This window comes from Ptychodera flava, chromosome 5 (assembly GCF_041260155.1).
Source record: "Ptychodera flava strain L36383 chromosome 5, AS_Pfla_20210202, whole genome shotgun sequence".
Lineage (NCBI taxonomy): Eukaryota > Metazoa > Hemichordata > Enteropneusta > Ptychoderidae > Ptychodera > Ptychodera flava.
The window spans coordinates 46867994-46884340 of NC_091932.1; the positions used below are offsets into that span (position 1 = coordinate 46867994).

Sequence of the window (16347 nt, forward strand, 5' to 3'; positions counted from 1 at the left end):
GTTGACGATGTCCATTTATATCATGATGATCCATATTTGTGTCATGATGATACATATTTGTGTCATGATGATACATATTTACATTATAATAGTGCTCATAACTTTATGATGATGTCCGTACAATTTGTGGTGATGCTCTATCACATCGTTATGGGGGCCATTTACTTCGTTATGTGGGCCATTTACTTTTTTATGATGGTCAAGTTTCCCAGAACCCCATGCGACATCTTAGACATGCGCATTCGTTTAACTAGCAGAAACTTTTGTCGGAGATCGAGAATAATACTCAACACGGTATTCAGTAAGAATGGATAGTATCTTGAGAGAGTTATCTCTGCAAACACTTACGCCAAGATTCCAACAACAGAGGATCACTCCAAGAGCAGTCGAAGCTTTAGAAGATGAAGATTTGATTAGGCTAGGCGTCATCACAATTGGAGACAGAATAAATCTCCGTGATCTTTGTAGAGAACACGAGGCGCGCGGAGTTAATGTTTCGGCGGGCCCTTCAGGGGTAAGGCGTACGAGTGCCTCCAGTGTTTCAGTCGAGAGGCAGCTCCTGTTTCACTGTGACAGAGAAAACCGCAATCGGAGAAGGAGATATGGCGGTCCGACGACTACAAGACGTGAAACGTCGAAGAAAAGTCGCCGTAGTTACACGATCACCTGTGTTTGTTTGGCGGACCGATGTGCGGAAGTGGTACCGAGACCTGCCGAAAGACATTTACTTCAAAGCGCTGGGCTAGGCGTTAGAAAAGTTCAGTTTTGTACAGACGACGATGAAAACGAAGTAATAGCCAAGATACAGGGTACCTTTCCAAAGTTACAAGACTCTGGTGGCTTCGAGATACTGCAGTGCACTGGTAATGGACGGAACTTAAGTGTGATCAAATCTAATTGGTCAATCGAAGAACTGAAGACCCGTATTGGGCCCCAGGCCAAAATTTACCTGAGGCCAATACAGAAAAGCCTGAGCACGAATTCAGTAACCTCCACCCAAACCACAAATCTCACGGAAACATGTAATGGATGTAAGCAGATATTCCCGATACTGGAACTTCGTGAGCACATGTTGATGTGCGTGAACATTGTAAGTTCTGATGACTCCGACAGTGAATTGCCACCACCTCCATTAGCAGTAGCAACCCCAGAGGGTGAACATGAACCAGGGTTACTGCAAACAACTTCTGACTCGATTGTTGAAGACACACACATAAGACAGGTTTGTTTTTTATTTATAATTTTCCACTTCAGCATCATCTGTAGAAAGAAAGTTAAGATGTTCACGGGATGTACCCCGGTATAAATTAAGTACGAAGTAATACATGAAAACTAATTGGTGAAATTTTTCAGAATTGTTGCCTGGCAACAGTTGGAACAATGACGTCTGGAAATTTGTGTAGCACCAAATACATGTTACTCAAAAATACGTTTTCCCTCAGTCGTTTTGCAGTGACTCACAGTCTTGTGAGACAATCGCATGACCTTATCATAACAAGTCTAACATGTGCAGTTTGGTATGTAAAGCCTTGAGATTTGGACTCAAATATTGTGGAATTTGTGTACATATTTAACAATAAATTTCAAAGCAATGCCAGGTATTTTTACAGTTTTTTTTGATAGGAAAAGTAAATTATTCACAATGAATACAGTATCAATCATACACTTATATTTAGCATTAATGTTTTCAATTAATCAAGACAAGTTTTTCAATTTTGTGTAAATTTAGGCCTAAATTGATGAAATCAGCAGTTTTGTCAAGCAAGACACTGTATCTCTTGACGTACGTTTGAGGGGGGTCAGACTGCAAAGTTGTGGTTGATAACAAATAGTAATCCTGAAAAATCAAAAGGTTCAGCAATTGTTCATTTAACTGTAAAGTGTGATGAAAATTAAATGTTACATTAGCAAAACACCTATTTTACTTTAAAGAGTAAGACATTTAGTACAGACCATAAGGTACTCTTAGCCTTTTTTTGTATTTTCAAGACAATGATTTTCTCTTATTTTATGTGCAGGTCACCTCAGAAATGCAAGAAGAAGAAGTCACAAGAAATGATAGTTTAGAAGTACAGAATGTACATTATGGACAGAATGAGTCTGGTCATGATAAAGAAGCAGAGGAGACTTCAGTCAATTCAATTGCACAACATACTGTTGAATACTGTCAGCAAAACAACATTTCTGACCCAGTTGAAGTATTGCGGTATTACCAAAGCAAATTGCAGAAAGGTCGTAAGTTAGATATGACATCACTGGAGACTTGTGAGGAAGGTGAAACTAACTATATACTAGTTGATAGGAGCCATCTTTTGGAGACGTCCTTTGATGAGATTAGGGAAATCAAAGATTTTCGCATAACTCTTGAAGTTGGATTCTATGATGAGGTAAAGGACTGTTTATATTTTTTGCTCATATGTTCACACACGTGAGCATATCTCGCAGCGATGTCTGTCTGTCTGTCTGTCTGTCTGTCTGTGTGCTTGATATCTCAATTACGGCTTATCAGATCAGAATCAAATTTGGTACATAGATTCAGTTTGCAAATGGCAAGAACTGGTTAGTTTTTAGTGGATGTGGCTTGCTTTTTGTCATTTGCATAATTAATAATTTTTAGAAAAAAACGGCTTTACATTGAGAACGACTGCACACAATTTGATGAGACTTGCTACAAATGTTGATCACACGAAGATATATTATCATTGGGAATCATTAAGGGGTGACATGAAAGATAGTTGCTAATTTGCATATTTAATGAACTTTGCTAATTAGGGATATATATCTGAATTGACTGGACCAAAGTTCATGAAACTTGCTACATATATTGAAGATTCTATGATGCAACATTGAAAATCATTAAGCATTTTCACTTCAGCAAATTCCTTATTTGCATATTTAATGAAGTTTCTTAATTAAGGCTATATATTTGAATTGACTGGACAAAAGTTGACGCAACATGCTATATACATTAACGATACTATGATACATCATTATTTAAAGTCATTAATTTTTCTTCAGCCAATTCCTAATTTGCATTTCAATGATCTTTTCTAATTACGGATATGTACTGGGATTTACTTGAGCAATGTTGGCAAAACATGCTATGTACATTGATGATTATACCAGGTTAAAACAATATTGAAAGTCATTTCACATTTTAATGTCAGCTAATTTATAATTTGCATATCTAATGAGCTTTCACAGTTTGGTATATATGGCTTTAAGAATTTGTCCAAAGGTAATTACACTTGCTATATAAAGTGGTGATACAATTACAGCAGTTAAAGAAATTTAATATTTTTATTTCAGCTAATTACATATTTGTATACTTCATGGCCTTTTAGAATTAATGTGGTGAATATTGTTCATTATCTTGATCATAATACTTTCAATGAAGTTGCAAACATGTGGCAAAGGTTCAAATTCACACAGAACTGCAATATATAACGAAACACGTGAGCATTTTCAGTTCATATCTGGTTAGTCCGGGGTGTCAATCGCTTGCTTTTTATTGCGACTCAAAATTGTCAGGGAATCCCCTTTCCTCACCCCTGAAACACAAAAAATCATTGTGTTGCAAAAAACAACTGGCAATTACCACTACTTCTGAAGCAAATAAAAACAAGATTAAGCCAGTAGCCCTCTGAGTGAAGAAGCTTACTAGTCCTCACTATCAATGATTAACACTAGCATGTACAATAATGCATCATTTTCCACTCAATGGCCAAAATAATTTACTTCCCTACAATCGTATACTTGTATCTGCAACAGAAATCATGTAGCCATAGAGAAGACCATACTTGTGGAATCATGAACATTGTTTCATGTAGTTGTTGTTATGTTTCATGTAGTCTTTGTTAATATAAACTTTGCATAACAAAACAGACTGGTCAAAGTGTCAGACCTTCAAAAAGTCAGTAATGTAGTTGTTGTGGTAGCAACTCTGGTCAAACAACAGTGAAGTACGTACCATCAACTATTACACAATATCCCTTCCTTTGATTGGCTGACTGTCTTATTTGCCCCCCCCCCCCCTAGTTCCATAGGACTGTAAATTTGGCTCTATTTGTCCATCTGCTCTTTAAAGGCACATGAGCAGCAACTTTTGGTATTATTTTGATGATTTTATATTTAGATTAAAATTAGTTCATAGAAATGTTCTTCCTCAGAGTTGTTTACTCAAGTATAATTATCCACTGAGTGGGGCTGTTTGGGGAGATTTCAGTAAGACAAATAATAAACAGGTGCCGCCCCCAATTATGGCCGCCTCCATGCAATTACATGATAGACAGAGTAAATGGTACATGTACACATTTGAATCTTTACAAATACAACATGATGCAACCAACTGAAAGGGCGGGAAAGGGATCCACTACACTTTGACAAAAAATTCTCCGTTTTTCACGTAACATGGCAAGATTTTGAAAATGAAGGGAAATTTACAATGAATGAAAAAGTGTTCAAGTTCTTACCTATTCTGCCACAAGCAAATGTTGCTTTGGCATAGATAGTGACAATATTGTTCAATCTGCAGATTGAAATGAATATCCGAGGAAATTTGAGGTACTTTGGGGTTGGAAATATTTCGCAGAGTTGTCTCAGCATGCAAGAGCTTTTGAGTCACTCGGACGAAGTACAGGGGACTTATGGTTTGGGCTCCATGCATCCATCTGTGTGTCTGTCTGTCCCAGCAAATATCTCTTACATGCATGAGCCAATTCCTTTTAAACTTGATAAAAGGTTAAAACACAATGGCATACCTATGCACCTCCATTGTTTTGGGTTAGGCACTCCTAATTAGTGTTTATTTGCGTAATTTGATTTCTAAAAAAAACTCTTTCCTAAGACACAGCTCCAAATTTGATGAAACTTTGTACACAAGCTGGTCACTCAGAACTCTAATAGCACAAAAAGACATTTGTCAGTATTTGTGTCAATTAATTGCTTATTTACATTTTTTGTGAATTTTCATAATTCTAGTAATATTTCAATAAATACTGACTCAAATTAATGAGCAGTATGCATAGCTATTATAGGAAGTCTCTTCTGTACCTCAACATCAGGGTATTTTGGTTCACATCTGGCGGTCTGACTTCATGTTAAGAGCCATTACTCAGACATGCCTGGACAAGTTTCTTGCAGATTAGTTGAATTTTGACATTTCTAGAGCCAGGGTATGACATACCAAATTTTGTCCAACTTGGTAAAAGGACAAAACCCTATGTCATTTATACTAACACTAATGTCTACCCGGTACTTGTTTACAATCAAATCCAGTGTGGGCATCAGTCACAGATTGGGCTTTGGTACCCGCATTGCTTTTTTCATGCCTATCATATTAACTTCAGTTTTTAGTCACTTTCAGTCACAAAGTTCCCAATGTCAAAGGGGGACTATATCTTTGTCAATGATACACTTTTTTTAAACTTGCTACAAGGATAGCAAACATGAATAATATGAATGTGGAATTGTTTTGTGATGCAATTCAATATCACCAGAAGGCCACTCTATTTCCATTATCCATGTCAAGAGCCACACTCTGCAAAAACAGATTTCTTTCAAACTTTGCACAAGAACAAGGCACTACAATTTACATATATGCACATCAAATTATTTTGTAATATGATCCAATATGGCCACCACCAGTCTCACACACAGGTACTTATTCAGTACACATTCCATCTTCATCCTATTTGTCTCAATTCAGTTAATGTCTTCAATTTACAAGAGGGTAAGATGTCAAATTGTTAGTTTGTTACCATATAGAATGAAGATAAAACTCAATATAAGTGGTTACATTCTACTTTACCTTTCTTTTTATAGAAAGCAGCTGATTACGGTGGCCCTAGAAAGGAATTTTTCAGACTTGCTCTGCTAAAAATTAAAGAGAAATACTTTGATGCTGGCTTAAAGATGCATCTGTCTGAAGATTATTATTTAGTAGGTGTTATCATGGGTAAGTAAGTATTCTGGTTCAATTCCTATCAGAAAATCCATTGGTGGTGTATAACATCTATCTGTTATAAATGCTAGTGTCAATTTAATTGGTAAACACATTTTTAAAAGTCTTTCAGTTAATTGGCTTATACACATTGGTTACATGCTTGGGTCATCAAAAGTGTGCAGATAATATTAATTTTCTTTAATTTTGCTGTTTCTGTTGTTTGTTTAATTTTCCCGCGGCTAGCACTAAGCATCATGCAGAATGGTAAATTACCAGTATTCATGAGTGAAGAGATTCTGACCGAGCTTATCCATGGAAGTTCTGATGAACTGAATGCTTGTGTAAAGGAACTTCAGAATGGTTTGGAAGTTTTAGGTGTGTACACGGTAAGTTCAGTATGTCAGCGTAAACATTTGACCCCTAAGGAAATTTAGTAAGTGTTGGACTGATGTGTGGCTTGGTTGCTTGGTTAGTGATAACAATTCATTTGGGATTTATTTGATAGGGATGCATCTATTGGTCTATAGTTGACTAATCTTTTGAAGGGTCAGTTGCTTTCTATGGAGTGGAGGTTAAGTTGCGAGTTGTGCAAGTAATTAAGTAAAAATAATAAAATGCATATTTTCATTGTATGAGGTATACAATCATATGTTAGCAAAAATGCATATCAGAAGCTTGAAAATTGTGTGGCAACTTATTGATGAAGTTACATGAACTTTACATGCCCACTGTATAATATGTTGTTACCTGACTCATTTTGATTTTCTTGGCTTCAAAACTGCTTCCAATACTCTCTGATATTCTTTAACTACTCGATTCAATCAAGCCGTAATGTGTAAATGTCATAAAGACCAAATGTGTAACAATTTAATTTTACGGTGTATGTAGATTACCAATGAAAATTAAAAAAACTGTACACCTCATTTAAAAATTCACTTTCATTTCGTACAACCAGTCATGCAACAAAGAATGCAAAATACATCGCTGATCAACAGTGATCAGTTAGCTCTCGTATTCACACACAGGAGCTAATGTTGCATCGGTGTCTGTCATTACATGTACTTATGTATGTATGCATATGGCTGTCCATCTGTGGGCACGATATCTCAAGAAAGACTGATCTAATTGTAATAAAATGTGATGCACAATGGCATATGAGAACTTGCAAGAACCAATTACAGTGAAACTTGTCTAAACTGAAGCCCATCTAAACTGGAAACCTGTCTAAACTGAACCCTTTCCTGGTCTCAGTCCAATAAGAACTCTTGTCTAAACTGAAGCCCATCTAAACTGGAAACCTGTCTAAACTGAACCCTTCCTGGTCTCAGTCCAATAGAACTCTATGTGAAAAGGACCTCAGTCTATAAACCAAACACCTCTCAAAATCCAAAGAATTTCTCGTCCCCTGAAGGTTTTGGTTTAGACAGGTTTTACTGTAGTTTTCGGTGGTTGTGGCTCATATAATCAGTGCTAATTTGTGCTACTTTGAATAATTAGTGATTTTGTACAAAGATATACATTTCCAGAGAAACTGCATCAAATTGAATGAAACCTGGTACAGATGATAATTATACAGAGCTAAGTGATGCACAAAGACATTTAGCAATGTATATCATGACAAATAATTGCAAATTTGCATATTTACCTGGTAATAATCTAGCCATTGCAATTAAGTAGGACATAAAGCCAGTAAGACTTACTAAATTTGATGACATTTGCCACAGATTTTCACAATTTTCACAATACAAATACCGAAAGACACAGAAAGTTGTTTCGCAGAATCATGTCAATCAAATGCGTATTAGCATATGTAATAGTCCAAACCCGGAATTCAAATCGACCACAGTACAAACAAAGCCATGTGTGCAAACGCGCACAGACGTATGTGTATTTCCATACGCATTAGTATACATGTGGGTTTGTTTGTACCGGCATCACATGATTATTTGGGCGTACTGAGTCTGTAGAACGCATCGTGTCCTTTTTATTCCGGAGCCGGAGTAGAACCATTAAATTTTAGAATTGGGAAGCCACAACATTTCACATATCATCTGTGTCAGCAAAATCTATACTGTTACAACATATGCAATTCACAGAAAGGCAGATTAAGCTTTTCCCCAAAGTCAAAAACATGGGACCATGTTAAGTTCACTTCTGAGCTTCGTTCAACTAGCCAGCTAATCAGATGCATGAATATCATAAATAGTGAGGTTAGGTTTCATCAACCTTTGTATGACAAATTCTCATGCCTTGTCAGTTTGCACAACTTGAGCATAGTCACCACTAAGTAAAGTTTCAAAGTAAAATAATGAAAAGATGCAGACAGTAGGCCTTTGATAACCATGCTGTTGATATGTCTGTTAACTATAATTTTTTAAATGTTCTTTTTATATACAGCTTTTGAAGCACATTCCAACATTTGTGCATCTTTTCCGGTACAGCCCTGCTGCAAGACTGACTAAAAGAAAAATTGTGTCTCTGTTGGATCCCAAATTTTCACCTGATGGATCAAATCATCGACAGTTTGAGAATAAAATCTATGCTTTTCTTGAAATATCTGTCAGAAGTGGCAGGTAAGCTGTTAATAGTACAGAATATACTATATTTTTCTCTTCTGATCAGGTTGATTTTATTTATCAAAATAGACCTGAAATAACAATAATAACAATCTGTCCTTGTTCTCATATAATGGCGTTGTAATTTTCATTTTGTACATTTGAGATTTTCAATAATTTACATATATTTGATCCTAAGTTTAACTGCTTTTTTCAAGAATATGTCATTCTATCGTATGTGTTGCCAATCGGGCTCAGTACAAGTATTATTGTTAGTAAATTCAATTCATATAAAAGCTCCTTTGTAAAGTTTACAACCTATCAAGTCACCAGGTATATAAAACCAGCAAACTGTAGGAACCCAAAATGTAATTATAGTTTTCTCAGGTAGGGGTAAGGAAGGGCAATTATTGATTTAAATTTGGTACATATTTTGTGTGTTATCCTGTTTTTACCCCAAAACCTACCTGTCCAGAGATGGTAGACAAAGACTTTCATTGAATGAACGGAAGGCTAATTGCAGCTTGTTAAAATACCAAGTACAGATTGATATACAAAAATTCTCTTAAATTATGGAGAAACATCTGTAGGTACTATGTGATTGAAAGTGACTTGTTTAAAGAACATCACTACCTGGCTTCCCTCACTTTTAAAACAGGCACACTGAAATTGTTCATTTGGATTCATGTTAATATTTACTGATACTTTTTTGTAGGAGGAAGAAGAGAACCAGTGACATTGAACCATATTTTGCAGTTTGTTACTTGCGCAGATGAAGAACCTGTATTAGGTTATGAGCTACACCCATCTATTGTGTTTTCTAAAGTGGAAAATTCATTTCTGCCTACTGCCAATACCTGTGGTAATGTTATGCAGCTACCTCATCCATGTGCTGACAATGACATTCTCCAGAAGATAAACTCTTTGCGTGTATGACATGGCATTTTCTAATGCTTACTTTGGGAATGTGTAGCTTTTTTGGACAATACATATGAAAGTTGTTTTTTGGACAATACATATGAAAGTTGTTTTGTGTGTTAAATTTGAAGTAGGTCTAGAAAAAGTTACAAGTCAGCTTTATGGAATCATTGGAAAACCATTGTGTTCCTTGTTAAAAAGTTGTTTTTGCAGGAGGAGTTGAAGTGCCTTTATGCTGTCGGCTCTTATGAACCAAATTTACTTTGAGGTGTGGACAAAAACCGTAACTGAAAGATGTGTTATTACTACACTGGCAGTGTCAAATAGACCATAAATTTTGCGTAGAAAAACTTGTAGAATATTACATTAAAGCCCCAATAGCTGTGAATATGTGATAAACTGATCTCAAAATATCCTCTGTTTTCCAAGTTTTCTTTGAATAAGTTGTAGACTGAAAAAAGTGTATAACACTGTCATACATGTCAAAAGCGGCATGTAAATTCAAACGTGTTAACATCATTTTAGATTTCCCGCTATTTTCAAAACCAAATCATATGACAGAGAAAATAAAGATTACTCCAACAAAATGTTAGGCATCATGTGTTGTGCATTCAAATAAATGGCATCATGCTTGTTTCTTGTATGATCACGATGAGTATATGCAGGAAATACTGTTTTTATACTCTTCCGTGAGGGCACCATGTTATGAGTGCAGCACCCATTTATTTGTTCAGCCTGTTAAAATGTGTAGGCATGGTCCGAATCAGCGAGCAGTGATACTTCTTTACATGTCCTTCAGTTAGCACATTAACACCAGCAAACTTTGGTTTGAAACTAAAATCATGAAAATAATGCATAAAATTCGCAGCTATTGGGGCTTTAAACAAACACGTTCATGTCAACAAAAATGCTAGGATGTAAAATTGCATGAATATGGCATATTGGCAACTACTATTTATTTTATGTGTTGTTTGTTTGTAAACGTCCACACCAGATTCCCTTTAGCTCACTACACATTCAGCTAAGCAGACAGTGCCATATATATAGTATAGTAAGTAATATAGGCGCCTGCGTTTTTGCAAAGTCATCAAATATGTATAATAGTAGTAATTTTTGTCATCCAGTGAGAATAACAAATACCTGTGTTCAGAAATGTAGGCATTCAACTCAAGTAACTACATGTATGTACCTAATGTTATTGGTAGCGAGATTTCTTTTGTCATTGTGGCCTTTGACCAAAACAATGTCATTCCACCTGAAGGTCAGGCAATGAATTTTCATAAATATCTGCTAATGATGTCCAGTACAATTTAAAGATGAACACAATACCATTATATGTGTTGAGATGTTTGTCTACAAATTTGCGCAATGTCAGGTACATGTAAAGGTGTACTTCTAGAATGATGTACCAAAGTTGAATATTACCAATGATGCACAAGGTTTAATTTTGTATTCCAAGTCTTTGACTTTACCTTCGATTTAAATTGTGGTTTATCACCATTCTTTGTTACATGCAAGAGTATGTACCAATCGTTGTTTTTTGTCCAATACATGTTTGAAATAAAGTTTTCTTTGAAAAAGTCGGACGCATGTTATCAATTAAGGGGCCAAACAATGGACCATACGGGTTTTGGCTCAAAAGCGGGTTATAGTCCAGTCAATCTACGAGATTTTTGGCACCTAACCCACCACAAATTGCAACAGAATTTTTTCTTCAGAATGCATTTTAATGAGGTACCCAGAACAACATATTAAAAGTTTACTCGAATCCACCTTGGGGAAATATGTCTAATTTGCATAAATCAAATATGGCGGCCAACAATCCAACAAAATAACATAATTGGCTATATATCACATATTAAACAAGCTATTTCAGTTATTTCAAAGTCTGACACTAGTTATTTGGCTCAGGGAATCATTTTAGAGGTATAATGTTTCAAATAGGCACCTCGTTAATTTGCATAATTACAATATGGCGGCCAACATTCCTACAAAATACATTTTCGGTCATATACCACGTATTAAACAAGCTATTACAGTGATTTTAAAGTTAAAAGTATATTTCTTTGGCATGGACAAACGATTTTCGAGATGCTATGATTTGCATAGATAATTTGTTAATTTGCATAAGTCCAATATGGTGGCCAACATACCTACAAAAGACATTTACTGTCATATACCACGTATTAACCCTTTTGGCGCCAAAGTCTATTTTTGTCAACTTTATAAAATGTACCACAGTAAATTTTTCTGCTTTTTGCTAAAATTTTGATAAAATATGTAGCTGCTGAAAAATGATATCCATTTGGTCCAAAATTATGAAAAAACCGTACAGAAAAGTTCACAGAAATCGGTAAAATATTGCATTAAAATTTTGGTGTAAAAAATTACAGCAGGCAAAGGGTTAAACAAGCTATTTCTGTGATTTTAAAGTTAAAAGTATATTTCTTTGGCATGGTCAAATGATGTTTGAGGTGCAATGATTTGCATTGGCACTTCTTTAATTTGCATAAATCCAATACAAAAGAAATTTTCTGTCATAAAATGTATTGAACAATCTATTTCAGCCATTTTGAAGTTTAATTATATTTCTTGAGCATGAAGAAACACCTTTTGTGGTTCAATGTTTTTAAAGGATACTTTGATGATTTTCAGAAATTAAATATGGCTGCCAAATTAATGCCCAAAAAGCTTGTAATATAAATAAGGTTATGGTAGAGATTTTAGGAACAGGAATATCAAGAAAAAAATGTCAAAGGGCACTGCAACCAACGCACTGTATTGTGCAAATATTCTTCCATTTTTATTATTTTGTAAACCCAAGATTAGAAATTGGTTAGGTTCACCGTTTAGCTTGGCAATCAGTCGTAAGTTGTATGATATAGAAGGGTTAATGTTTGCAAATGTATGCAAATCACCCGAATTCCTGCTTCCCTTTTATCTGAATTTCAAGATTTCCAAAGAATATAACTCTGTTCTGGCTGGGTCATATTTTCTGAAGTATTCACATTGTGTTTTTAAATGCTATATAGCAAAACAACTATTTAGTTTTGCAATAAAATTCTTACATTTTGAATTAGAGGCATTTTTATTTTGCCTAACCATGATTTTAAGCACTTTTTTGAGAGTCAGTAGTTCAGCCCATGCCATTTTAGAATGAGGATTTACTCTTGTTTCAAGTGAAATATTACATTTCACAAAATAGTTTGTACGGGTTTCCTTGTCATCTTAGATGAAAAATATTCCTTCGAAAAAAACTGTGTTGGCAACGTGCAGCTCCACATTAAGTCCTTGAACATTTATTTTTAAAAATGTAGAAAATATACAATAAATTTACTTACAATAACGATCCATTTAAGAATAAAAGTTTATTTTAATAGGTGTCTGTGACACCTGAATTCGTTAAAATACCCCATGAATATATTGTTATTTGATAAGAATGTTAAAGCAAATGTGGTAGACTTACATATGACTTCCGAACGGATTAAAATACGTATATGTTGATGTGCGTTTACTATTGAGGTGTAAGAAAGTCATGCAATTTTAATTATTTTGTGATATTCTAAATATGACAACCGTTTATGATTGTTAGTCATCTAATAATATTTCTTTCTGAATATAACATTGGATTCATCTGTGTACGGCATTATTTGTGATTTTTATAGGTGCTTCATACTCTACAGTGTTAAAACATGTAATCTCAATGTTTACTGTTTTAAAAAAAGTCGTGGACAAAATATTTAGTTTCTAATTTAGACTGAACGCCTTCCTTATGGACGAGTGCATCTTTGGTACATCCCCCTAGACGATAGGCAAGAAGTCATCACATATAACAGCAAAAATACAATAAACTCAACGAAGATAATATCAACACAAAAATAAAATAATGTGACCCAAATAACACATGCCACAATACAGACAAATTAAACAATGTCGGACTCTTAAAAACTTGATCAACACACAAACTCACAAAAATTGAAAATTGCATGCTTAGCAAAGACTTAAAATTAATTCAAACAACTCATTAGCCCAACAGAATCCAACTGTTACACGATACAAACATGTACATCTGGAAAAATGACACTTGGAAAAATGACTCAAGATGTACTTCTTTGTATTGGGTAATAGTTGGATTATGTGTTTGGATTAATTGTAAGTCGTTGCTAAAGCATGCAGTTTTCAGATTTTTTGAGTTTGTGTGTCCAGAAAGTTTTTTTGAATCTGACATTGTTTGTAATATTGCTAAGTTTGTGTGTATTACGACATTTTTTATTTCGGTCATATCATTTTTTCTGTTTTTTAGCTTTGTTGTGTTTATTGTATTTTGCTGGTATGTGTGATGACTTCTTGCCTATCATCTAAGGGATCCTACAAAGATGCACCCATCCATAAGAAGGGGGTTCAGTCTAAATTAAAAACTTAAGATTTTGAACAACCCTTTTTTAATTAATTAATTGTAAGTCGTTGCTAAAGCATGCAGTTTTCAGATTTTTTGAGTTTGTGTGTCCAGAAAGTTTTTTTGAATCTGACATTGTTTGTAATATTGCTAAGTTTGTGTGTATTACGACATTTTTTATTTCGGTCATATCATTTTTTCTGTTTTTTAGCTTTGTTGTGTTTATTGTATTTTGCTGGTATGTGTGATGACTTCTTGCCTATCATCTAAGGGATCCTACAAAGATGCACCCATCCATAAGAAGGGGGTTCAGTCTAAATTAAAAACTTAAGATTTTGAACAACCCTTTTTTAACAGTAAACATTACAGATTTGACACTGTAGAGTGTTAAAGACCCTTACAAATTTCGAAATGCCACACACAGATGAATTCAATATTATATTTAGAAAGAGAATATATTCATTCAGAAGACTAACATTAATTAACAGTCGTCATACACAGAAAAATCAAGAATTTTTAAAAATAAATGTCCAAGGACTTAACAGTTTCTTCTTGATAATTTCCTAGTGCTAAAAACTATAGCAAAACCGTTATTTATGTTAGAAGCTATTAAGCCATGGGGCATTAATATGGCAGCCATATTTAATTTATGCAAATTATCAAAGGGCCTTTGTAAAAATTGAGCCACTAAAAGTGTTTCTTCATACCCAAGAAAAATATTAAAACTTTAAAATCAAAGAAATAGCTTGCCTAATGCGTCATATATGACCGACAATGTCCTTTGTAGGAATGTTGGCCACCATATTGGATTTATGCAAATTAACAAATTACCTATGCAAATCATGGCATCTCGAAAATCGTTTGTCCATGCCAAAGAAATATACTTTTAACTTTAAAATCACTGTAATAGCTTGTTAATACGTGGTATATGACCGAAAATGTCTATTGTAGGAATGTTGGCCGCCATATTGGAATTATGCAAATTAATGAAGTACCCATATGAAACATACCTCCAAAATAATTCCCTTGGCCAAATTACTAGTGTCAGACTTTGAAATAACTGAAATAGCTTTTTTAACATGTGATATATAGCAAATTATGTTATTTTGTTGGGATGGTTGGCCGCCATATTTGATTTATGCAAATTAGACATATTTCCCCAAGGTGGATTCGAGTAAACTTTTAATATGTTGTTCTGGGTACCTCTCTGAAATGCATTCCGAAGAAAAAAATTCTGTTGCAATTTGTGGTGGGTCTAACCCTATTTTGACTGGACTATTACATTACAATGATTTTGAGATTCTTTAGCTCTGGACAATTGATAAGAACAAGACATTAACTACTAACAATGATCAGATAAGTATAGAGATCGGAACTGCGGTCAAAGGTCGTATGGGACCCATGCAACCAATGTAAACACTATATCCAAGGTAATAGGGTGGTTGATGAAAGTTTAAACATGTTTGTCATAATGTACATCGTAAAATTTAAACGTTGCAGCTATGTTGATATGATGCATCTATATAAAGTGCATGAAATACATTGTTTGTAAGACAAAGTCACACATACACAGTTTCGGTGACCACTTCCCTGTGAAGTGTTGGGACAAGGTCTCGTGAAACTCAATACAAGAACTCTTTTCATGACTGATATTATCGGCTTGCAATCCTCAATTGTGCTGTCAAAACAACCAATATCTTATGTTTAACATTAGAGGACCTTAACCACAGTGATTCCTTTAGTCTGGTAAACTGTTGTTCTTTCTGTAGTCTGGTGCTTCAAATCTGAAATGATTTTATTTATGACACACCATGACCTGATTGCAGCTACGTGTATGTATTTTGATTAATTTTTGCACAATAGCATATAATGCTGCCTGCCATATTGACACCAATTCCAGACGTCTATAGTAACCAATAGTACCAAAGTACAAAGTTAGGGGACAGACTTAAAACTTAGACTATTTTTAAAGGGGCAAATCAGTGAGGCATATGTTTATATGTCTCTTTTAGGTTTGCACTGGTTCATGAAGCTCAATCACACAATTTCTCTGAAACAGGTGAAAAACTAGACCGAGGCACATGGGCTTCAAAATACATAATCATTGAAAGAGCACCAGTGACTGATGCTTTTGAAAGGCCAACAGGATCAACAGACCATTTCCCAATGCTCAGTGACGGTGCCAGATCATGAATTCAAAAGCACCTGTCACACGTACTTCTCCCATGGTTAATGTTTTTAAAGCCTTAAAATTACAGCCTATGTCAAATTTTTTGCTTCTTTTTTTTTGAAATTGTGTGATATAAGGTGGTTAAAGTGACCTTTCCCTAACTGAAGCTGAAAGAGAGATAAGACAAGATTTTCGTAAACTTAGAGATATTTGGAAACCCTTGCATAGCTTAGATCCATAGATCATTCTATGTTACATTTACTGATATGATTCTACTATATCAATGGCTTGACAGTATATTTCAATGCCATGATTATCAGAAACCCAATCTGATGGTATTCTAGTGGCTAGTTCGTCAAGACAT

The 16347-nt window shown here is 34.8% G+C and overlaps 1 protein-coding gene across 2 annotated transcripts; it reads left to right on the forward strand.

The window, feature by feature from the left end:
• Positions 1–267: 267 nt before the first annotated feature.
• LOC139134127 (uncharacterized) lies at positions 268–10004 on the forward strand. 2 transcript variants are annotated; one of them, XR_011552734.1, is made up of 6 exons: positions 268–1222; positions 2019–2387; positions 5824–5956; positions 6188–6319; positions 8342–8517; positions 9215–10004. XR_011552734.1 is itself a non-coding variant. In XM_070701045.1 (6 exons), exons 1-6 carry the CDS (start codon positions 308–310, stop codon positions 9273–9275), a joined length of 1797 nt encoding a protein of 598 aa, XP_070557146.1. In that variant the 5' UTR covers positions 268–307; the 3' UTR covers positions 9276–10004. The 2 variants fall into 2 exon arrangements, 1 of the variants encoding a protein (XP_070557146.1); XM_070701045.1 differs by having other exon boundaries at positions 6188–6330.
• The last annotated feature ends 6343 nt before the right edge of the window (positions 10005–16347 follow it).